General features: G+C 45.1%; 1 protein-coding gene across 2 annotated transcripts in view; it reads right to left on the reverse strand.

Annotated features, from left to right (window-relative positions):
* The window catches only part of LOC120959398 (TOX high mobility group box family member 3-like), a 55,487-nt gene extending 33,802 nt beyond the window's left edge, over window positions 1–21,685 (reverse strand). The window contains exons 1-2 of one of the 2 annotated variants that reach the window (XM_040382718.2): window positions 21,563–21,685; window positions 17,801–18,446 (exon numbers count right to left, since the gene is read on the reverse strand). In XM_040382718.2, coding sequence (XP_040238652.2) covers window positions 17,801–17,884 — 84 coding nt within the window. In that variant the 5' untranslated portion in view covers window positions 17,885–18,446; window positions 21,563–21,685. Of the gene's footprint in view, window positions 1–17,800; window positions 18,447–21,558 lie in introns of both variants that reach the window. The other variant, XM_040382726.2, reaches the window with a different exon arrangement.
* Between the last annotated feature and the right edge of the window lie 491 nt (window positions 21,686–22,176).

A 22,176-nucleotide genomic window follows, 5' to 3' on the forward strand; every position in this document is an offset into this window, starting at 1 on the left:
AATTGGGTTCACAATATGACAACACCACGTCAGCGAGAGTGTCCGGAATGTGCCAAATTGGCGTGCAGAACAACCCTTCAGGCAAGCTCCCGTACCTTAAGCGCCCACAGTTATGCAACCACCGGTACATTTGTTCACTTTCCGGGTGCTAAATACGCATGCGAAACCCGATTTCTATTCTGCTCCAACTTTATCACTCAAGCAACGGAAACGCCTTCTCTTCGCACATTTTTGTAAAAATAGCTTTCCTTTCTCTCCCATCCTCATGCGATTTTCAATATCCACCACAATTAAATCAACGCACAGCGCACCAAAAGGTGGACCGGTTAGCTTGTAGCTGATTGATGATTTACCGTTTGATTACATGCAATGAATGGCTAATGCAGCAGCAGCAGCACCGGCACACAAAACAGTCTTGTTGTTGTGTTGGTGGGGGTTTGCTTTTGTTTTTCTCAGGCTTTTTTTGCGTTTTCTCGGGAGGGAGGGCCTCGGAACTCGAAATGAAATTAATTCCAAAACCCTAAGCGCTAATCACTTCCCAGTTTTTCCTTCCACCCACACTGTAGGGTTTGCTGGTATATCCCGAAACCATTTTTTTTTTAGCACAGCTTGTTCAGCTTGTTAACACCAGAAAAGGGGTGGGGGGAGGGGGTGAACAAGGTTTCATAAAGTGCATGGAGGGGAGCGCGCGCGCCACTTACACAACACAACTTCGGAGGGGAGGAGTCGGTTTAATGAAGGTAAGAGCGCAAAGAAGCAGCAGAAGAAAACTGGACATGATTAAAAGCAAAACAACCAGCAACAGTTGCTGCTGCTGCTGCTGCTGCACAGAAAACAAACAGCAAACGAGCTCATTCTCTTTCGTCTTTCGTCGATCTCGCAGCTCCCATCCTCTCCCTCGCTACCCGGTGATGTGAAAACATTTTTATGATTTCCAACCCAACTGTAATATGATTGTATCTTTATTTCTTCCCCTCTGCCTCCTCCTCCTCCCTGCTCTCTTTTCCCTTCCACACAGCTTTCCCCTCTCCGCTGTGCTTTTGTCAGTTCGTTTTTGTTGTTGTTGTTGTTTTAAACCGAACGTGAAATAATACAAATAAATATTTATGCAAACCCATGTTGTTCTCCCTCTCTCTCTCTCTCCGCTAACCTTGGGTTAAGGGCCGACGTAAAAAAAAAAAACAGGGAAGCCGAGGAGACAGGCAACATATGAGTGCATGTGTGTGTGTATTTGTTGCACGAGTTGCCACGCAAGAACAATAGTGTAGCCGCCCATTGTGTCACGTCATTAGTTTGCAAAGCCACACACCACCACCAAAGACAACAATACCGTGGCGGGTCCAAAGGTCCAACTCCAATGTCCCCTTCCTTCTGCAAGCCCGTTTCCGCAAGTTTATGCTTCACATGTGTGGGTGGAGGGTTTTTAGGGTGGGTAGGGAGGGGAAGGCAGGAAAAAAAAACGGTCACAAAACAAAGTGGCCAGTATGTTGTGGCCTAAGAAGTATGCTGCTGCACACGGAGGGGGAGCTGCAGCATGCATAAATGCAATTCCTCCCACCAGTTCCATCGCCGCAACCTTCTGCAACAAAACTGGGGTAACGCAGTGAAGGAGAGATATAGAGAGAGAGAGAGAGAGAACTGATGCTGGTGGTGGAAAACTCTTTGGTACACACAGTGGTGAGAATATCATTTTCCTGCCCTCACTGCTCCCTCCCAACCAACCTTCTCTTTGCCTCTCTCTCTCTCTCTCTCGTGCGATCTTTCTCCCTTCCACCCTTCTATCTGTCTCTCCAGCCCAACATAAAACCAGCACAGCTCACAAATGAGGTCAATCATGTTTCGACGAACCGATATGTATGTGGATAACAAGAAACCCAACCACATCGGCGATGTCCCCCCCCCTCCCCACCATCGTGAAGAAACATAAATATGTCTGTCTGTGTGTGTGTGTCTTTCTTGGTTTCTGTATCTGACGATGTTCTGGTTTTTCTGCGACCTTGTATTGCGACGACGCTGTAACTCGAGAAACACACATTCGAATCCGTTGCGCGAAAGATGGCGATTTTCGTGCGACGTTGACGCGACACCCTGAGCCTGGGAGCCCGAGAAGAATCCAATGTATACATTTCCAGTGTGAAGAATAAATTTCCAATGTCCTACAGGGAGTCCACACAGAAGCATTCGGCACCATCCTGCTTGCGACTAAACTAGTGACGCACCACCACCGTGGAGCATTGCTCCAGCAATTTCCTTCACACACACACACACACAGAGCCACAGACATGCTATATTTGCCCTCAAAGAGCTATCGTATTGGCGACACAAATGGGTCGTCGCCTGGGTTCTTCCGCGAGCGTTCTGTCAATATTGTAACACAACTTCTCTCCCTCTCTCTCTCCGTGTGCGAGTCTTATCACACCGATTCTCAAAGGCTAAATGTAAATAATAATGCGTGTGTGTGTGTGTGTGTGTATGAATGCTGTTCTGTGAGCCCATAAACTACTACACACTTCCACACGCTCCAGGCACTGCGATGCCCTAGTGTGTTCTTTCTAGTTAGGAATGAGTTTAAAAATGGTTTTCCCTTTTTAATTATGTTTTTTTGTTTTATTAATTCTTGCAAACAAATTGCAACGTACCGGAGTAAATAGTAGAATAGTATATCCCCCCCCCCCTGGTTCGATAAGACGGAAGGACACGGAACCCGTAATATGGCGGCGTAACTCTTAGCGACAGAGACAGACAGAGGCGACACACCACCGTCCTGCATCGCTTGCCGCTCTTATTAAGGAAACGTTCTACGTTAATGCGCCCTTATCTGTGTGTTTAAGCAGCCGAAGGGAACAACAAACTAAATATACAAGCAAGCAAGCAAAAAAAAAGGGTGATAAGGAACTTGTTTAGGGATGAACGTAAGTTTCCACACTGTTGGGAGAGGTGAACGCACAGTAGATACGACATTGGGACGGAACGGTTTGGACGCATTGTTTGAAAAAGGTTTTAATTGAAACATATTCATGCTTGCTTATGTGTGATTGAAATTGTTTTTTTAAGGTAAAACATCAGACCTTCAACATTATAAAATGATAACGATTCTATGATTTTCTATATTGTTTGGAGGGACAAAAAAAACTCCTGAAGTTGCGATACTTCTAGACCAAACAAGATCATTTCGAGCAACAAAAATATTCATTTCAAATGACAAGGTTTGAGACAGCTTTACAGAAAACGTGTACGTTCCATTCTACCCTACTTGATTTTGTCTAGGACAGAGCACAAACGGTGAAATTGAAAGAGTGCCACCATATTTGCAGCGATAAAAAAAAAACAAATCGATACGCTGATGGACGACAACCGAATGATCCGAAATAGACGATAGACGGTTCGCTGTAATAAAAAAAAGGATTCGATTCCGCTTTTTTTCTCATCTCTTCTGGATAAGCAAAACGGTCGTGTCTATCAGCTTTTCTCGGTGTGTCGAGTGAGTTGTCCGAACACTCATGTACACACACACACACACACACCCAGAAACCTTTCGCAGAACATAGCAAAAGCAAGTAATAATGTAACATGTGTGTATCGGAAGAACGAAACTGATACAAAGTTATCAGCAGCGAGCAGCACTTTTTCTATTGATTATCGAGCAAAGTTTGGGGAAGGTAAAAGGGGGAGATAGGAGGAGAAAGGAGGGCACAACAAACATAAAATAAGGGGGGGGGGGGGGGAAATTGGGAGCAGCGGGGGTTATCCAAGAGAAGTAAAGTGCGCACAACATTTCCTCTATTTCTTTTTTTGTATGTTCCACGAAACAGCCAAACACTAAAAGCACAAGCGATTGCGTTATTATTATGTTTCTCTTACTCCAACTGTACTGTTTCTGTTTCATATCTTGAGAGGATTTGGCTATCCGCTTTGATAAGATATCGCCCTGTTTTCGTGTGCGTGTGTGTGTGTGCGTGGGACAAAAAAGATTAGATTGGTGTTATTTAAATTTTTAATTACGCTTCCCGCTACCAGCAACCATCTTCCGGTACAGCCACAGTGATTCGATTTTGCGGTTAGAGCAAAAAGAAGACACCTTTAGAAGGAGAAGAAGCAGATCTACGTGTGTGTGTGTGTGTGTGTGTGTGTGTAACCAGTTCTTGGATTAGAGCAAACTGAAGCCAGGATCGTACCAGCCCGAAACACAGGCGGCAGCATATCGGGTACGATAGCAACTGGAGCACACGCAACGGTTCCTGTGCGGGCTCACTTGTAACGATAACGTTGGTGTTTGCGTTTTTCGTGTGGATTGTTCTACAACGATTCTGCCAGTGCCTGTGGTGCTCCACTGATAGCATCATCGGAACAAACAAACCAGCAATAAACATTAAGAGAAGCGAGACAGGGAGGAGAGCGTATCGGAGAAGAAGAGCAGCAACAGTACTCTCCCTCCGGCCAGTATTACATGTGTAAACTCTGTGCGACTATAAAGATATGCAGGTATATGCTTCCCTGGCTATTGCTTTGCTTGGGAATGTTATCTTAAAATCGTTTCGTTATCGATTTCGATTGCTTGTGAACGGGAGTATGGCGCGCTAGGGATTCGATACTGAACGCACCAGTAAGAGCGAGTGAATGGTGCGTGCTTCATGTACGCTTGCAGCGCTACGCGTACCGATCGGGCTCAGTGGTTCAATTGGTAGGTCTATGTGTGCAGACAGGCAGCGGCGCGCCAGTATCTAGTTCTAATCTCGGATGGAAAATGTGAGCAACATGGAGAGCTGTAGGACCTGTTTCTCTGAAATGTTTATACACATTGATTGATGTATTATCTTATTTCCTATATTACATTAGACTATACGTACCTTCCTCTAAAATTATAAAATCACATCAGTTTCAGTTTATAAATGTACAATCATCAATCAACAGCAACAATAGACGGGGATGGTCTTTTGCACTCTGAGTGTCCCCGCCGATCGGCCTTATTCTAAACCGTTGCAATCTAGTTTAACGGTTGCAATCAAAAAGGCAGCGAAGAAGAGCACACACACTATAAACTTGACAACAACCTTCTTCTACTGCGATAAGAACCATTTGCACACACACACAGAGACACAGTGAGCTGAATGTGCAGTTTCAGAGTGTGTTGCACCACACACCACTAGCGGCTGTGTGCTGCGCTCTCGCCGTGCTGCCGATGCTGCCTGACCCACATCGTGTGATGCCTGTGTTGGCGAGTGGCGTGCGCAACTTTTACGCATAATAGAAAGCTACTAGCCTAAAAGTGGAACAAAACTAGCGAAAATGGACACAAGGGGAAAACGGGGCCGGGCTGCTGGACCCCGTGTGCGGGGTTGAGCTGAGCACTGATAAGTGGAGAGTCTGCTGCGGATCGGATCGAAGCCCTCTCCTCTGCCCAAGGGCATAAATAGAACAACTTAGAAAATGGTGTAAAGATCTTTGCGAAATAGTGATTCTAGTACAGCCGGTACGCGTCTCGAATTGCGTATAAAACAATTGCAATGATGTCATCCGCTTAGGAGGGGTTAAAGGGCATGGGATTCCCGTTTTCCGATTACACCGATGAATGATGGGCGATGGTGTCATTCTTGTGTCACCTAGAGCGCTGGACACGGCTGGACAAAACTCAAAGCGCATCGCAAAAGGTCACCCGGGACAGGGGGGGCGTGGGGCAGCAGGGAGTAGTACTGGTAGTAAAAGCATCTCAATCATTCCGTTCCAGTAATCCCATTCATCCGCTTCGTCTCGCATGCAAACATTAAATTAGCAAAACGCGGCAAAACTTGTCCCATTCACAAAACAGTGAACGACGGGGCACGGGGGTGTTTTTTTTATGGCGCCCTCCACGCGAGAGGCGTCAGGAAAACTTTTTTACGACCGCAAAACGACGTGTGCCGCCTACTTTTTCCCACCGGCCCGGGAGGCGAGACGAGCCTTTTCAGCACCTTGCTCCGGAGGGACAACGCTGTTCCGTGGACAGCAAAGGGAGAGGAACAAAAAAAAAAAAGCTTGGGGCGCGGGCGCTCGCCCGAACTAATCCTGCATTTACGATTTGCATTTGCAGCTGCAGCGCGTTGAAACGTGTGCAGTTAGCAGGCCGGCGGGCAGCGGCGATTGACATTTATTGTGATTAAATTAGCGCCCAGCGTGAGTGCGTGGTTGTTTCGTCAAACTTTGCGAACATGCGTCACCCCGCGTTTGCCGATGCACGCTTGATTAGATCAGCGCAATTCGATGGTGTTGGTTTTGCATTTGATCGTAAAATATGTGTTACTAATTTGATATGAAATGTGCGCTTTCCCGCAGGGGGCCATCATTCCTACGTTCCTAAATTGTTATTTATTCAAATTGTCTTTTCCGGTGTAATATGTGCAGGCAGGCGCTTCAAACGTATCGCTCTATCATGCGTACGTATTAATGTGCATTTTTCACTCCAAATTTCCACCCAAAAGCCATTCGAAATGTGTGCAGCATCCGAGTGTTTCTTGGGAAGAGGCATCGTTTGTTGGAATTGTATTTTTATTTCCAAACTCCCGGCACTATTATCGTGACATTTGAGAATGAGCATTTCGATCTGTTTGCTTAAAAAAAAAGCTCTACCTCAAATTCTTTTTTTTTTACGGAAAAACAAAATCTGACCTCAGATGTACCTCCGTTCTTAATGAGCAGGAACTAGCATGGAAAGCGCTGAATTGAAAGCACAGGCGTGACCGATGAGTGTTTATAAAATATTACATTAAGGTAATTCCAACTTTTGCAAATTGCAGTCAAACAATCGACGATCGCCGTCGACTGCCTGCAGCCTTGAGCGCTGTAAGCCTTGAGTGGTAATACAGGGTGTTCCAGCAGTTCTCATAGCTGTGGGACACTTTCTTGACTCTTTCTTACACGAAATGAACCTAATGTAATGGGAATTGGACTCTATAGCACCCTGGTTGGACAAATCCAATAGCAATTTCCAAAGAGCTTGTCCAACAAGAGTGCCATTAAGTCCAATTTACATCATTTGTAGTTCACTTCACATAAAAAAGTGTACCACAACTATGAGAACCCCTGGAAAACCCTATAAACACAGGACAACGATGTGCCCTGGCATAGAGAGGGAGAGTAAAGGGATTGGTAGCGAAGGTAAGCAATCTTTCTGCTTCCCAAATCAAACAGCAATCTTTGATCGCATGATGATGAATGGTGCGCCTCGCTGTTGCCTTTCTTTCTCCGTATTTTACCCCACCCCGCTCGGTCGCCTCTCCAGAAGCGAGTTGCTGGCTTTTAATGCAGCGAGAAATTGGAAACTCACCGAGCCGGTCTGTGGTAAATTTGGTACGGGTGTATCTATTTCTGAGGAAATGGTGAATTAGCATCCACCATTCGGTAGAATTGAGCCTGATTGGCAATTAAAGAAAGTAAAAACTATTGCATTGAACAATAAAATGGGATAACGAAAAACAAACAGCGTTAGTAGTAATGCTTGCCTTGTAGACGGAACACGACCAGTTGAAGAGGAAAAAAAACATTGCAAGCGCTACAAAACGTAGGCAATAAAAAATAACTTATAAAACTACTGTTATTTTATCGTTTTAGTTTTCCCTTTTTTTCTTTTTGTTGAATATAATTCATAAACACTTTCACCTAATTAAGTAAATCGTAAATGTTGTGGAAAGAGGGGGTCGTCGTCTTATTTCGTACGATGAAGGGGATGAAGTTTCGTTGTTTTCTATTTATTGAATGTTTCCTCATATGTTGTAGAGTGTCATTTAATTACACTATTTTCTACCATACAATTTCATACCTTTTTGTGGTACCGTGTGTGTGTGTTGTGTGTGTGGTTTGAAACATCTGTCTTACTATCACAAAAATCGATGGAATATCAATCATTTAGTTTTATTTTTAGAAGCAATTGTGTTTCCCCCGGTATGAGAATCGATCACGCGACCTACCGCGTACGAGACCAATCGTTTATCCGTGCGGCTATCCAGCAGCTCTCCCGTTGGAGCATTAATTACTGTTCTGATTCGGAACCATTCGAAGGATTCTAGCTTTCACGGAGATTCCATGTCGTTGGAAGCAGCAATAATACGTCATTCGCATGAATTAAAGTAAATCATTACCGATAGCTAAGTTTTATGGAGCATCACGAACAGTTTGAAACGAAACTAGTGGATAATATGTTTGCTACCAGGGCAAGGCACATTCCACTGCTCCAGCCGTTTTAAAAATCAGCGATTAAGCTGACCTACAATTCCGGCCACTCGCTCGGATACTTCGAAACCTTCATTCCTTCACGAAACTCCGTCACTCTCTGTGTATGTGTGTGTGTGTGTGTGTGTGTGTGGGGGGGGGTGGGTGGGGAGGCGTTTGTGTTAAAGCATGCGTGAGAGCCTGCTGCACACTTACAATGCACATTTTCGCACTCCGGAAGTAGGAACCGGCCGTCGTTGGCATTGTGCTGCAACGGCGTCGTAACCTACAAACCGCCTTGCCTTCCCTTCTTGCCCGCCTTGCCTTGCCCAACAAAGCCTAACCTCAAACGTAACGTGGCCCGCTTCTATTAGGCAATAGAATCGGCACACACACACACACACCTCCACCAGTACAGAAACAGACAATGAGCAGTGGCGAAGACGGTGAGAGCGGTAAGTTGGGGTGCGAGAATTATGCACCGAAAGGCGTACAGGGCGAAATCCACGTAACAAGTACAGCAGAGTTAGCAGCAATATAGTAGATATAATTTCCTTCTTTCAAACCTCCCCCCACCCCACCCTTCGCCTCGTGTTTATATATTTTTTTTTCCTTGCAATTCCAGCGACCGGAGCCGCCTTTGGAAGACTTACAATCTTTGTACCGCGGCATGGCGTTAGTTAAAAATATATGCTTTTAATTTCATTTCCTCCTTTATTGCGCTGTTGCTCGGTCTCTCTCGCTCTCTCTCTCTCTCTAACACACATACACAGTACGTCCGGACCGTACTGTCACAGCAGTGTGATCTATTTGTATGTGTGTTTGTGTGACGAACGAGGCGGAAATTACAAGGGAGTTCGAGCGCCAACGATGGTGTTTTCTTTCTCCCATAATGCACAATTAGAAAATCAATCTACAGCAAAACAATTAAAGCTCGAGCTCGAAATTTTCCATTTCCATCGCATTGGGGTTTCCCCCTCCGGGTGGTGGGACCGATGTTTTAAAAATGAAAAAAAAGAGGAAATAAAAAGCTGACTTAAACCGGCATTATATTTCCTCGCAGTAATGCGCTTTTTAATGTTGTTTCAGTTTGTTTGCGTTTGCGACTAACGAACCAAAGAAAAAGAAAAACACGGGGGTTTTACCACGTTCCAAAAAGTGCAACATCTTTACTCCATTTGCAATATTTGCAATTGCGTGCAGCACACTGTACTGTATTCGATTTTTTTCTTTTTCGGTTATTTTATTCCAACACGAACGAAAACGTTGCTCCATTATAGATGCAATGGAAAAATCAGCGTCCACCACAGCTGCGAGATTCGATTACAGCTCGCAGGCTTTATTTCACCTTTTATTCCACCACCTGTCAAGTATGGTTTGGGCAACTATTTTGATATTGAGCCAAATGTTAACTTTTCGGTGCCACCCGCACCCGCACCCCAAAAAGTGAAACATTTCAATCTGGCCCCATTTCCATCGGACTATCCAGTGGGGCCTCCGTACACACACGGACATGCATTTGCATTCAGGTATGTATTTTTGTCTTTTGCTGGCGTCCTAATCATCCCACACCTAATCACACAACTGTTCGGTCGGCCCACGTCGGCCCACCGGAAACTGCGGGGGTGGGCTGGCATCCAGCGGAGGGCACAAACATCATCTTGCATCTTGCACAATCCAACGGTGTGTGTGTGTGTGTGTGTGTGTCGGTGTGCGAGCAAGCAGGCAGGTGTGAAACAAAAAATGCATCAAAACACGGAAGCACGGAAGCGAACAGAAGAAAGAAGCAACATGGACAACAAAAACGAAAAAAAAAACCGTAAGCGGAAACGCGAACGGTTTTGAAGGAAATCGGGTAACAAACAAATTAAGCCACTGCTCCACCAACTGCCCCTCTCTCTCTCTCTCTCTCTCTACTAGCTCTTCTTTTTCCTTGCCAGCAATGCAACAATTTCAAATCGCTGGAAATAGTGCGGCACAATGCGGTGGGGAGGAGGAGGAGGTGGGGGGGGGGGGGGGTAGGTTTATTTTAAAAAAGAAACTGAAACATAATAAACGTACGCTTGAAAAGTAAAGCAAACGATCGAAACAAATAAATGCATCATTTTTTGTAATGAGGCCACCCCACACACACACACACAACGAAATGTGTCATCAAGGTGTGTGTGTGTGCGCGCTTGTTTGTTTTCTTTTTCTTCCTTTGGATGCAGGAATGGGAGCAGTGCGTGGGTGGGTGGGAAGAGGGTTGATGAAAAATGCAACTGTTTGTCGAACACGCGGCTGCAAGAGAGCAACCATTGTTTGTTTGTTGCCGTTTGTTGTAAATAGATTAATATATATATATTTACGAAGCGACAAACCCTGCATAACAATGTGCCTTAATATTTTAAGTGGAAAAGTGGTGCGTGGCGATTGAGGGTGGCGCGGGGGGATGATGAAGTTTGGAATTAGTTTAGTTAAGAAGGAAATCGGTGTGCTATAAAATATTGGCTTTTGTTGCTTTTTTTTTTTTTTTTTTTTGGAAACCCAAGCATGTGAGGAGAGCGAAAGAAGAAGCAGTAAAACCCCAAACGGCTGGCTGGAGCAGCGGCAGGGTTGTTGCGTCAGTCACAGTGAACAGTTGGGCAGGGCTGTAAAACTATAACGCGGTTCCAAAAACTCCTTCCGCCCCCCCCCCCCCTTTCATCCCTCCCCCCCCCCCCCCCTTCATCACACTCTCCAACGGAGCACGCTGCTCGCGCGATCGCTCGCTGCTTTCAATTGAAGCTCATAAAGTTTTGCTCATGCTAATCACATTGACCTTCAGCTTCTTTTGAGATCATTCTAGCATCGCATCGGGTGTAGGACACATCCTCTCGCCTAACCACCTTCCCTCGTCATGTTTCGGTACTGCCAGTTCCGTATTTGCTTTCGCATGAGGGCAGAGACGCTATTTTTCGAGGCCCCTCGAGTTGCCACTGCCGGGCAGTAAACTATTGCTTGCTTTTTTTTATTGCCTGCGGTTTTATTTGCAGCAGTGCTGTGTTCTGTTGTGCAGTGATTTTTGATAAAAGTGAACCAAATCAAATGGCTGGAAAAACAATGTATGTTTAGGTCAAAAGCTCCAACTCATGTTTGTTTTAAAACGGTTGTTTTGCGGCTCCAGTGATCGTAACGGTAAAAAGATCAAGTAAAACTCTTTTCGAGTAGTTCGAGCACTTTTCGAGCAGTTGCAAAATTGACTGAAAAGTTATTATTTGACTGTGCAAAAGCTAGTTTACAGCAAAAACCTGGTTTGCAAACACCGGAAATATTTACTTCCACAAATCGAGCTCTTTTCGAGTACTTTTCGAGCAGTTTACTAAAAAACTTCTAACCTTACATTTGACTTCCTTCCATGCAAAAAGAGCTTTTATAACATAATTCGATGAAAAATCGCTTTATGCCATACTTCGAGCAAGTACTCGAACACTGTTGTGCTCCTTTTCAGGCACTAATCACGACACACGGGGAACGGGGAAATCGGTGGCGCTAGTGCTCACGAGAAGAAAGTTTACGTCACACGACACTCGCGCGGAAAGGATGGAAAATGATTTGAATAAATGTTTCTCCCGCCCGTCTAAAATTTTGCCACAGCGCAGCACGAAGTGCATGTGCTCGCACGAAAATTAAATGCAAACCGTTTCCCGCACCACCTACAAGCGCGTTTTACTCACACCGGCCTGAAAAGTGAAAGAAAGTGCGACGAGCCCCGGGCAGGGGTTAGCGCACGCGCGGGGTGTAGGTGGCAGGAGTTGGAGCAATGTATATTTATCATGCAGTAACATAATTAATTCCTGTTTCATTGCGATGCGTCTCTCAATCCCTGTTTCGAAGCGCTCGACTTACAAACTCAACCCAAAATCGTTATCTCATGGTTTTTGATGCATGGTTTTTTTAGTGCTTCCCTTGCCAACAGCCCCCTCCCCGGCCGTTAGTACCGTCACTTGCAGCACATTTCGTCCTCATTGGACACTTTACATTCTTCTCTCGAATCGTGTGTGTGTTTTTTTTTCTTCTAACAAATGTATTGCGTTCCGTTTTACCGTTTGTTTTCTTTTCTGCATTTATGTCTCTTTCCACCTTCCTGGGCTTCCCATGCATTCTGCTTCTATCTTTCGTCGCTAGCTATTTGGCTAACGATTTCGAAAGCTTCTTCTTTCTTCCTCTCTATACACATGCACACACACACACACACACACATACACAGAAACACATTTCTTTAATTGAGTTTCTATTTCGAAACTCTGATTTTTTTATTATTTCCTCCCCCATCCTGCGCCTCCTCTCAGCCACCCCTTTCTCCAGGCACACAAACTCAACAGTTCCCCCCGCTTGCCTACCGAATAACCTTGCTTTCCACCTCCTGACACCCCCTTCCACATGCAGTTGCATTTATTTTTCTTACTCTTTCTTGCTTGCTCTTCCCTCTCTCTCTCTCTCTTTCTCTCGCTCTTTTCTGTCCTTCTCATTTCTGTCATTTGCTTTTATTATACACAGTTACATTCTGATATCGATTCATGCCACTTTTATTTTCCGTACCACTCCACTCTGGCATTCTTCCACTTCCACCGGTCGCTTCATGTCTTTCTCCGAGGGGATTTGTTTTCCCTTCCCAAGCCGAGAGTGGTTGACTCATTGTAGGAGGAAAATTGTGCGTCGTGTTTGTTTTTTTTTTTTATCCTACTATTCTGCTAAATTGTTACATTATGTATAGATGTGCTTTATGAATAATTGATGAGGGAAATACAGTGAAACGATCATTAAACAAGCACAGCTAGTGATAAATTAAGGCAGCAGTTTTGAATTATGTCAAAAAATGAAAATAAAAATTAGACTTTTCCACCCTGATGCACACACCCATACATCTATAATACTACAACAAGTTATTAAATCTGGAGGTTTAGCAGAACGCGCTCGAACAATCAAAGACAGTTGGTAAAAAAAAAACTAAAACGCACACGCCAAAACGAGGCCGTCGATAACGATGCAGGCGAACGAGTGTGGAGATAGTGGGTGGGTTGTAAGAAAAACGAAAAAAAAACGTCTCCACGCGAAACGCAACGACAGCAGCAGCAACAGCAGAGCCAAGGCAAAAAAAAAAGACAAAACTCCAAACAAGTCCAAAACAGCAATAAAACCCAGTACGCAACTGGAAGAAAAGGGCCCAAACGGCAGGAATGCAGGAAGGGCGGAGAGGAAACAAGCAACAAAAGAAAACAAAATTGGATAAAAATAACGAAGAGCAAAGCAGGAAAATCGGTCTGCCCGTGTGTGCGTGTGTGTGTGCGTGTGTGTGTGTGCGTTACGTGGTACAACCGAGGAGCGAAGGGACAGTTTGCCGCTGGTACACGGATGCAATTCCGAACAGACTGGGCTGATTGTAAAATGCCATCTCTATCTCATCGTTCGCATCTTTTTGCTTCTCTCTCTCTCTCTCTTTTTCTTTCTTGCTTTTTTCTCTTGTTGGCACTCTTTCTATCTTTCCCTCTCCCTATTTGCCATCCATCTTTCGGTTTCGGTTGCGCGCTGTACACGGCGACTCTGTTTGCTATACCACCTCTCTCCCTCCCTCTGCACAACCTTTCCGACCCCTGTTACTGTTTTTTTTTTTCTTCTTCTTCTTTCTCCCCCAGTCGCTCGATCAATTTTCCCATTCCACCTCATTTCTCGACACACATATACATAACCTGTTTAACAACATTTTTCTACCACCACCACCACCACCACCACCAGAGCCGCTGCGCCCTGCTCCTCAGCAGCCACCGCTCGCCGTTCGTTCCAATTCTAGTGACGGGGAGCAAACGGGGCAACGGTACGGGGAACGATGGACGATCCAAAAGGGAACAGATAAAAATACAAGGAAAAACATTACAGCAAACGAAGAATAATGAAAGAGAGAGAGAGAGAGAGAGAGAGAGAGAGAGAGAGAGAGAGAGATGGGAAGAGTGAGAAAGTGAAAGAATGATATCAAGAACAGCAGAAGATAGCAACAACAACAACAACAAAAACGCAACAATTACAATTCATTCAGAGAGAGAGAGAGAGAGAGAGAGAGAGAGAGAGAGAGAGAGAGAGAAAAAGGAGAGTAAAACATGAAAGATTTTAACATCAAAAAGACACAGGTCTTTGCGGTAAGTATGCGAAGCAAATAAAAAAATAGAGAGCGCAAGCAAACGCATCGCTAAAGAAGAAGAAGAAGAAGAAGAAAAGAAAAACACACACACACACAACAGTTGCATCTGATTTAGAGCGAAGCATGAGGCAAAAATACACAAAATAGCTACAAAAAGCTGCATGTTCCGGGGAGGGTTGAAGCGCCGCACACAACGCACAAGAGGGAACAGCAAAAATTAGGAACGCATAAAAAGAGAAAACACCGCTCGAACAGGACGGAGAGAGAGAGAGAGAGAGAGAGAGAGAGAGAGAGAGAGAGAGAGAGAGAGAGAGAGGGAGAGGGAAAGGAAAGTACGCACACTTACCACACCATATGAAACAACAAACTAACCATTAAGAGAGAGAAAAAAACAACACACACACAACAGAACAGCAAAACACGACACCGGCAGAACCGAAGGGCGGAGCGGGACGCGCGTGTGCATAACTATTTGTTTTCTTACGGTCCCCTTTCAATTGCCCTGTGTTTTGTGGTGATGAGTTTGTGCAACTTATGCACGCATGTTGCTGTGCATTACAACGCTGATGTAAGCGTGCGTGCCCGTGTAAAGCATGGTGCAATGGTAAGGAGGGACGGGCAAGGACACAGCGGGAGACCGAAAAAGCAAGCGGATTCCATCAATCGATGCGCGTTTCGGTCCTGAACCAAAAAGCAAAAATAATAAAAAAAAAAGAATAGGAACAATCATTAGAGGCGCCGCTCTAGGATAGCGCGAAACAAAAATTCGGTGCACCGGTGACAGCGTTGAAAGAGAGAGAGAGAGAGAGAGAGAGAGAGAGAGAGAGAGAGAGAGAGAGAGAGAGAAAAAGAGAAAAAAGCATACCCTACCGATTCTGCCCTTAATTAATTGCATTTGCAGACGTTTTGTTTACATATTTTGCTAATGATCGTGCCCGTTTACGGTGCGCGAATGGCGGAGGAGAGGTCGACATTTTCCGCAACAAAAACAACAAGTGAATTTGTTTGTTTTGCTTCCGATTTTTGTTGTTGTTTCTCCTGTACCTAGTACAGGTACAACAGTACGACAGTATGTGTATTGATAGGGTTGAGAGGTGAGGGAAAGCATAGAAAAGTCAACATCTTTTTCCACGCACTTTTGTTTAATTTTTAATGCCGTGATGGTACAGCAAAGAATGTTTTACTTGTTTTACCTCGTAACTTGGGGAAGTATGATTTTAATGCCATTTTCGCACAGCGAGCAACAGTTGTCAGATGTCGCAATGGTTTCGGCAAACATTGAAGAAATCAAAATTAATGAAAAAAAAACTGAAGGTTACAATGCCATTTTCATTCAGCGCATTCTACAACTATAATCCATCTATCAAATCGTACTGGATACGCATTATCTGAAACAAATGTCAACAGCAACTGTTCCCCAGCTCACGGTGGTATTTAAACTACATTTTTAACATCCTGTCCAGAGAACGAAACAAAATGCTGCTTTTAGTAGGCACCATTCGCTGAGCGCTGAGCTACCATTTGCAGGGTCGCTCGTAAACCCCGAGCAAACTCACTGCAAGCGAGGCGTACCACGGGGTCATCCGCGAAATAAAACAAACCGTCCGTCTAACCGACAGCTCTAGAGCTGGTTATCTGCATCTATCGGAGTTCATCGGCCATTGCGTTTTAGTGAAAATGACACTGGGTCGAACGTAACACGCTGGTCTAAATTCAACTAACTCACAGCGTTCATTCTTAATTAATTCATGAATGTGTTTTGCTGATGGTTTACATCGGAAGGGATATTAATTGACTTCAAGTTGTTATCATATTAGTGCTGTGAATATATGTCTACTTCAGGGCTGATCATAAACGTCGGTGAACCTAGAGTAATTCGTAGCAGATACTGAAATACGGGCCATTTTCTGCCGTAAATCAAAACTGGAAATCCAATTGGTAGAAGTTCTGAGATCCTGAGTGCTAGACACACGCTGACGTACGCGGAATCGAAGTTTAATTAAACAGTTTACAAGTAAAGCAATCTTGTTCCCAGTAACTGCTCATGGCAATGGATGGCAATGCTATATTATCCATTGAGAAAATAAAACACACCACATTCGAATTGGTTTCTGCGTTTGCCGAGACGCGAGAACCGAACCAATCACAACAAAAAACTTTAAGTTATCAAATTCCGCGTAACAAATGCATGCCAAATAGCTGCAGCGAATGGATTCCGAATTTATGCTAGAATGGCAGCAATGGGAGAATTAATTAGCCACCGATCCGTCGATGAATCCCCATTCCAGCGCCATTCCGGTACGCGTGCCATTGCCGTCAGTGCGTCCGCTTCCGAACGAATCTCCGAACGCATGTAATTTCTATCTCGCTTGGAGCTCACAAATAGCTCTATATAGCACGGCTAGCGAAAGTGGGACTGTTTTTTTGAACAAGAGATGAGTCACTTTCTGGCACACTTTGTTGGTTTGATTGACTATATACTTCTTTTTTTAAATTTTCTATATTCTTGCATTGATATTCAAGTAGTTCATTGCAATAACATTCAGTTCAGATCGTAGAGCATGAATTCCTGCATCTCGAATCGCCCTCTAAATAATCTCACATGCTTTTTGATATCTGAATCGTTGGATACATATTGGAAGGTAGAGAATTATGTCATAATTGGATTGACTTGGAATTGTGTCATAGCTTGGCAGATCTTATAAAACTTAACGCAACTAAGTTCTTACCTCGGTTTCATTGTTGGAAAGGGTCGTTATCAATACACTTGTTAACAAGTATCTTAACTATCTCTTTCGCTGCTAGTCAGGATCTAGTTACTTTAGTACAGAATGTATCAAAATAATGATGAGGAACCAATGATTGGAGTATCATGATATGAAGTTCTCTTAATAGATGTCTTCTATTCGTTTTCTTCACACGTTAGGTGTATCGAAGGAATCTAATATTTTGGAACTCAAAGATTACATGACAGAGTATGTTGGAGCTCTTCAGACACAATAGTTCCGCAACCTGGGTTATTGAAAGTAGGCTCTTTACTGGTTCTTTTTAAAGAGAATTAAGGCAGCGCTATATTGTCCGAGGCTAGTGAGCAAGAAGTCTTGGCGCAGCTGAGCGTTCAGCTTCAAGTTGCAAGAAGATCTTGCTCTATGTAAGAAAACCTTTACGTCCAGTTAATCTATAAGATCTAACATCCAAAAACTGCTATACCGAAGCCTTTGAAGTGTTTTGACCGGCTCGATGTGAACCCATTGCTTGAACTCTTAAATGACCCAACCCTATCTGTACTTTCTGGAACAACTTGAAGACTCAAACTCAAAACCTCCAGCGCTGTTCATATCCAAACACCTACATCTCTAGATCTCAACTTTTATAAGGATCGGAGATATCTTATGAACACCCACCTCCCCCCCCCCCCCCCTCCGTCTGAGGTTCAGTGCCCGAAGATACTACGCAGATACTAACCTTGTACACGTACTGGTCGAACATGTTGATGTCGAACTCGCTGCTGCCAGCACCGATCGGTGCCGTGTTGTAGCTAGTTTCCATGGCTCCACGCTCCACGGCACTCTCCGCCACCGCACCGTAGTATTTCCGTGCTCCCTCCACTACTGACCAACGACCAACTGCCACGCACACGCACGCACGCACGCACGCAGGACACAGGAAATACGCACTGGGGTACGCGCGCACTCACACACACACACACACACACACACAGACACTTCCGCTCACATGTGTGAGAGCACTGTTGACTTGACTGGAAACCACCCGCTTCGGGCCTTGGCACACTACAATCGCACTAAGTCAAACGCACCGGCACACACGCCGAAACACCGAGCGCGCGCAACGCCCGCGCACACTCGCAAAAAGCCAACACACTCGCACACTACTACCGCTGGCGCTGGTGAGTGCGCAGCGAGCGAATTAAGCCCGTGTGTGTCGCTATTGTTAATTTTGTACTTCTCCTTCTCTGATTGATAGATTTGTGCTGCTTCTCTGGCTGTTTTCTGTTTTGCTGATGTCGCCCGTAACGACGACTTTAGCTGCTGCCTGGCAGGGACGGTTTTCTTGCTTTCTTCACGCACACGTGCGAATTACGTTACACTGGCTGTAAAGCAACAATAGATAGGAACGGGTTCGATTATTATTTCGACTTCTGAAATCTTAGTTGTAGGCTGCTGTTTTCCCTTGTTTAATGAGTAGCACTCTGTTCCGTAAGCAGTGATCCCAAAATTAAATCCAAATGTAAAGAACAGCAACAGAAAAATCATTTTAAATCATGCATTCGTTTAAATCGATCGTGGTTTTTTTCTGCTCTTTCTTCCTCTCTCTCTTTCCTTCTATCTCCCTTTCTCTCGTTGATTCTCCTTCCCTCTCCTTGCGCTGGTGTGCTCCTTTCGTCAATCTTTTCCTATCCATCAAACATTCATCTCTTAACCGGTTTTATTTGTTTTCTGTGCCTCTTGTTTTCCCCCGTTTCTGCTCGTTCCTGTTTTATCTCCCCCTTCCACCCTGCGCACTCACACTACTCTGTCTTACCTTTTTTTCGCCCCCTTTCCCCCCCACTGTCTGGCCTGTATCCAATTTTTCTATTGCACTCTTCGCCTTATTTTGTGTTTAGTGTTTACTATTTATTGCTTTTTGCTCCAAGGCATCTCGCTCTCTCTCTCTCTTTCGCTCTCTTTCGCGAGCTCTTTCTCGCTCCAATTCCTTCTGCTTCTGACACATAAACAAACTCAATCTCACAGCTCATTATTTGCTCCCTCTCTCGTACCCCCTTTGCCTTCTTCGCCTTTCCTACACACAACCCAGCCGTCCCAAAAGGTAACGAGAGGAATTCTATGCTACATCATTCATCTTTTCATCCCCTCTTCCCTCCCTCCCAACTGATTTCAATTTTTTTCTTCTTTCCATTATTCATTTTCATCTGTTTTGCTCACTTTTTTCTTCCTTCTGCTCTTCTTCTTCTTCTTCTTCTTCTTCTTCCTAAAACTATTTCTTTTCTATCTCTCTTTCTTTTTTGTTTGTTCTCTCTTTCCTTTACTGTCCCAAACTACTCCTCTTCTTTGACATTTGACATCCTTTTTTTGATAAGTTTTTTTTTAATGACATTTTTAGGACGTGTTGGTGGTCGCCGTCATGCGTATATAGGTGCTGATGGTGGTGTTGGTGGTGGTGGTTGTCGTTGTTGTCGTTGCTGCAATGTTTATAGCACGAACACGCTGGCGGAACACTGTTGCACTCTGAGGTGCATGTTTTGATTGTTGGTTGATTGTGTTTCCAGGTTCTGTTCTTCTTCTGTACCCGTGCGTTCGCTCTCTCTCTGTTCTCTCGTGTCCTTTCGGCTTGTTTTTTTTTTTTTTTTTGTATTTCCTATGCACTCTCCTCCTTCCTTCTCTCCCCTCTCCTTTCAGTCAGTTTTTTTTTAAATATTTTTATGTTTTTTTTCTTTTTGTCGGGCCAGGCACCAACAAAAAAAAACATAAAACGTGTCATAAAACGGTGTCATAAAACGCACACCAATAAAAATCAAATCAGCGAAAACACAGCCACAGCGGCCGCGTATAAACGGTCGCCCTGAAGTCCCACAAAAAACGTGGAACAGTTTTTCGTTCAGCAGTGTTGGAAGCGAAAGAAAAATCCTCTTCTCGTTTGAGCTTTGTTTGTACAGAGTGTTTTCGTGCTTACGTCGAGGCACAAATAAAGTAAAGCCGAAAAAAAAAACTGCCGACCTGCGTTTTAAAGCCTAAAGCCTGTTTTAACAATCTGGGCCTGTGGTCGGGATCGGGAGTGTGTTGGATAACATAAAATGCAATCAAACTGATCTACCTGCCCATCGATCACGCGGGCGATCGTTATTTCGAGCGGAGTTATTGATATTAGACGCTGATACAAAGAGAAAAAGAGAGAGAGAGAGAGATAATGGAGAGAAATAGAACGATAGAGAGCGACAGGATAACGGCTTGCGAGCATTGTAGTTGGAGTGTTTCTGTGTCGTGTCGTGTCGTGCACGAGAGGCCGACGTACGGGGATTGAAGTTTGATTGTAGTCACTGGCGGTTGATCCAATCCAGCGGAAGCTGTACGCGCGCACTCAACAACAACACCGACACACGCACGCACGCACACACACACGCACACGCACGGCAGTTGCAGCTCTGTTTTGTTTACCGCGCACCCCTGAATAAGGACTTTCGAGCCGCGCTGACACAGGCTGCAGATATCTTGTCGCCTGGGGGCCACAACCTTTGGGCCCCGGGGATTGATCTTGATCGACGATTGGCGGCAGAATGGACACATTTAGTTGTTGTTTTTTTGTTTATCTAATACATCACACACACACACACACACACAAACACACACAAAGTCACTCGCACACTCACTTGTTTTGTTAATCGTAAGTTGTTTTATTTTTTATTATTTTTTGAAAATTAAAATGCACAAAAATGGGTTCTTGAAAGCAAGTCTCATTTAACCGCCACTGCGCTCCTTCAAACACTCGTTTGCTGTGCCAACCAGTTGCGTGTGTGTCTGTGTGTGTGGTTGTGTGTATGTCGGCCTGTTCGTTTTGCGCCACCAGCTCAGTCACTCGGTCTGGCTGCGGGCAGCCCCCGCGTGTTATGTCATAATCACACTGTTTAAGAGAGAGAACAGAAGAAAAAAACGCCAAAACAAAACACACAAATCGACAAAACCGTTGGTGAACTGTGCCTGAAACTGGTGCACTTTCTCGCGCGGAAGGAAACGTTTTTGATCGAGCTTCGCACTTGCCTTTCCTACCTGCCTGCCCGTCCACTAGCGTCCTGTTCACAATGGAAACCTTTTCAAACTGCGCGCAACAGTCAGAACCAATAGTTTCAACATCAACCACAACGGCACACAACGTGGGCACAGCAACAATTTGCCGGGGGGTTTGCTTTTTTCGGTCAATTTTGAACACGCGCTCCTCCGCCCAACCACCAACTTTCGTCTCGTGCGCGGTAAAGGTAAACAAAAACAAACACAAAATCCGCGAAACAAAAACACTAGTATAGAGGAGTGGGGGAAGGAAAGGGGTGTTGTTGGGGGGCACGTGCTTTCGTTCTCGCGGAGCCTTTTCGGCGCCCAGTCAGAACCCTCCCCCCCCGCTACGACGACGAGCACAACGAGTAGTTTCACGCCAAAAACGCTCGCCAGGCCGCCCTGCCGTTAAGTGTTTGGCGGTGACGACGACGGACGTACCCACCAGCTCGCTTAGTAGACAGCCGTATGCTCCCATGGATGCTGACCGAATGAAGGAAGGAAGCAAAAAGTTTCGATTTCTTCACACCGAAACCCGAGGGCCCCGAGTCAAAGTCGAAACCGCTCTCGCGCTTCGAACGCGCATCAGGCGGACCGAGGAGGGGTGGCAGAGTGGCGGCGGTGGTGGTGGTGGTGCTTTGTGTGCGCCTGTGTGCGTAGTGTGTGACGTACGCGTGCGGCAGGGAGGGTCGCGGGCAAAGGCGCAAAAGGGAAAGACGCAATGCAACACAAACACACTTGCACGGGAGCACGCTGTTTGGGAGGAAAATAGCACTACACACAAGCTGAGCAAACCTTCAAGCGTGGCTCTCACTCTCCTTCTCTCTCTCTCTCTCTCTCTCTCTCTCTCTCTCTCTCTTTCTCTCTCTCTCTCTCGCTTGCAAGCTCTTACCCTTCCAACACACACACACACGCACACTCGCTAGACGTGTGTGCTCGCTGTCTCTTTCGCACCCTCGCGCACTTAAGGGCCCAACTGCGCTCTTTGATTGAGTTTCTCAGAACACCAACACACATGCAGCCGGACGCATACACACGCGCGCCGCCGTCGGTACACAG

Source organism: Anopheles coluzzii, chromosome X (assembly GCF_943734685.1).
Source record: "Anopheles coluzzii chromosome X, AcolN3, whole genome shotgun sequence".
Lineage (NCBI taxonomy): Eukaryota > Metazoa > Arthropoda > Insecta > Diptera > Culicidae > Anopheles > Anopheles coluzzii.